The sequence below is a fragment of the Penaeus monodon genome, chromosome 15, assembly GCF_015228065.2.
Source record: "Penaeus monodon isolate SGIC_2016 chromosome 15, NSTDA_Pmon_1, whole genome shotgun sequence".
NCBI lineage: Eukaryota > Metazoa > Arthropoda > Malacostraca > Decapoda > Penaeidae > Penaeus > Penaeus monodon.
In genome coordinates, this window is record NC_051400.1 from 26,212,929 (window position 1) to 26,214,935 (window position 2,007).

The window sequence follows — 2,007 nt, forward strand, 5'->3', positions numbered from 1 at the left end:
TATGTAAGAAATAATAAAAATCACTTCTTGTTTAAAAACTTTGTATGTCAGTATAAACTTTGTAGTGACCTTGATGCAACTTGAAGTGTATCAAAATCATTAACTATTGCTTGCTTCTTTTCCTTCGGAAAGTTATGAACAGATACACCTATATTTTGAACGACAGACTTAGTGGGAGATGGTTGACAGTACTTCACATGAAGCTTCGCCTAGTGACTTTATAGATCGCTTACCTATGCAGTTCCTGGGACCGAGGCCAAAGGGAAGGTAAGTCCCACTCACAATCCTGTCCTTATTCTCAGGGAAGAAACGCGTTGGGTCGAACTTCTCAGGTTCTGGCCAGTACTTCTGATCGTGGTGGAGGCTCCATACAGGGATTGATATCATTTGTCCTTTGCGGATGAGAAGGTCTGTTCCTGGAAGGCTGCCATTAGAGAAATGAAAGATTAACTATTGCCTGGTCTTGAAACATTCTTGGTATTCTTCATTGTGTAGTTCGTTGCATCACATCTAACAGGTTTATATCAGTTTTATTTATTCAGTGGATGCAGATGCAACTGCATTGTATCATCTAAACAACCCTGCAAGAATTAGTCTCAATGGTCTTGCCGTTGTTGAATCTAGCATTCTGTTGGTGACTGGATCAGATGCTCCGGTCATTCATTTACGAGGGGTGATTAGGAAGTAAAGACAGCGAATGCATGTTTTTTTATGGGAGGAATCCTTTACAATACTCCCTTCCCACGTCTGTCCATCGTTTCATCGGTTTTCACCACTTCATGAAGTAATTATGGTATGCAAAAGCTGGTATGGAATTAATTTTTTTATTTACTGCTCATCCCAAATCTTGGATGCGATCCTAGCCTCAATCATAGGGAACAGCTAAGAAACTGCAGAAGGCGAGGTTGGGTGAGTAGGGTGAATGTACTCTTGTACCCTTGCTGCTCCAGGAACTACACTGCAAGGTGAAATTTGTGAAGTACAGCAGGCGTCGTTGGATATAGCTGGGTGATGACTGTTCCAGAATGTGTGGAAGAACTGACTGATGCAGTGCTGAACAGTAATAGTAGACTATTGGAGCATCATGTCCATGCAGATTAGTCTTTCGTAATACAAGATGGTGAAGACATTTCCAATTGCAAGAATTGGAGTTCACTATTTCGGATTAGAACTCTTCATCGTCTAATCATTCTAACCGTCTAACCATTGGACTGGCTGTCCTTTTTGGCGAAAAAGGATATTTAACAACTCATCTTATAAGGTACATCCAAGAACCGTATTGGACCATTAGGTTCAATTTGAGCTAGCCTTTCTCAGCCAAAACTCTTCATGCACCATGTCAAGTGCACTCCCGTAGCTGAAGCTAAGCTCTAAGAATAAAAACTAAAGAGAAATGGTTGGATCTTCCTCAAGGAAGTAGCACACAGGCTGTTGTTTCTTCAGTCACAAGAAATGTACAGCACCCATCTTCAGCTCAGTATCATTTGATTATACTTGCTACAGTTACCCTTGACCCTCTGTCACCTACTTGTCCAGTTTCCGAGTTAAAACACAAAACCGTCAACACGCCGGTAATTCACCAATTCCAGTCACAGAGCAAAACCAGAGACTGGTACTATCACACAGCAAAACAAGAAAAAGGAAGCCAGGAAAACGGTGACAGGTGCAAACATGTCAGAACTTGTTTCCTCCTGCCCACCTATCAGATCTCCTAGCCAACACCTAAAGCTTCTATTGCAGCAACTACAAGCCGTTTAACATTACTTTATGTTCATTCGTTGCAGAGAAGCCTTGCGAATGGAATTATCCCAATGAAAATACAGGTTAATTTACTTAATATTAATTACTGCTTATCAGTTTTCTGTCACTGAATATTTATGGTTCTGCAAGCTATTCCCGATCAATAGCCAGGTCTGGACAAAAACCAAGGCCCTGCACTTGGTAGCCCATAATATACAACTCCTAAACCTGCCTAAAACTGAATCCATCATTGATTATTCAAGAACC

General features: G+C 41.1%; 1 protein-coding gene across 2 annotated transcripts in view; it reads right to left on the reverse strand.

The window, feature by feature from the left end:
• The window catches only part of LOC119581862 (cytochrome P450 9e2-like), a 7,676-nt gene that overhangs the window by 1,982 nt on the left and 3,687 nt on the right, over positions 1–2,007 (reverse strand). For both annotated transcript variants that reach the window (XM_037930006.1, XM_037930007.1), the window contains exon 6: positions 234–424. In XM_037930006.1, coding sequence (XP_037785934.1) covers positions 234–424 — 191 coding nt within the window. The remainder of the gene's footprint in view (positions 1–233; positions 425–2,007) is intronic.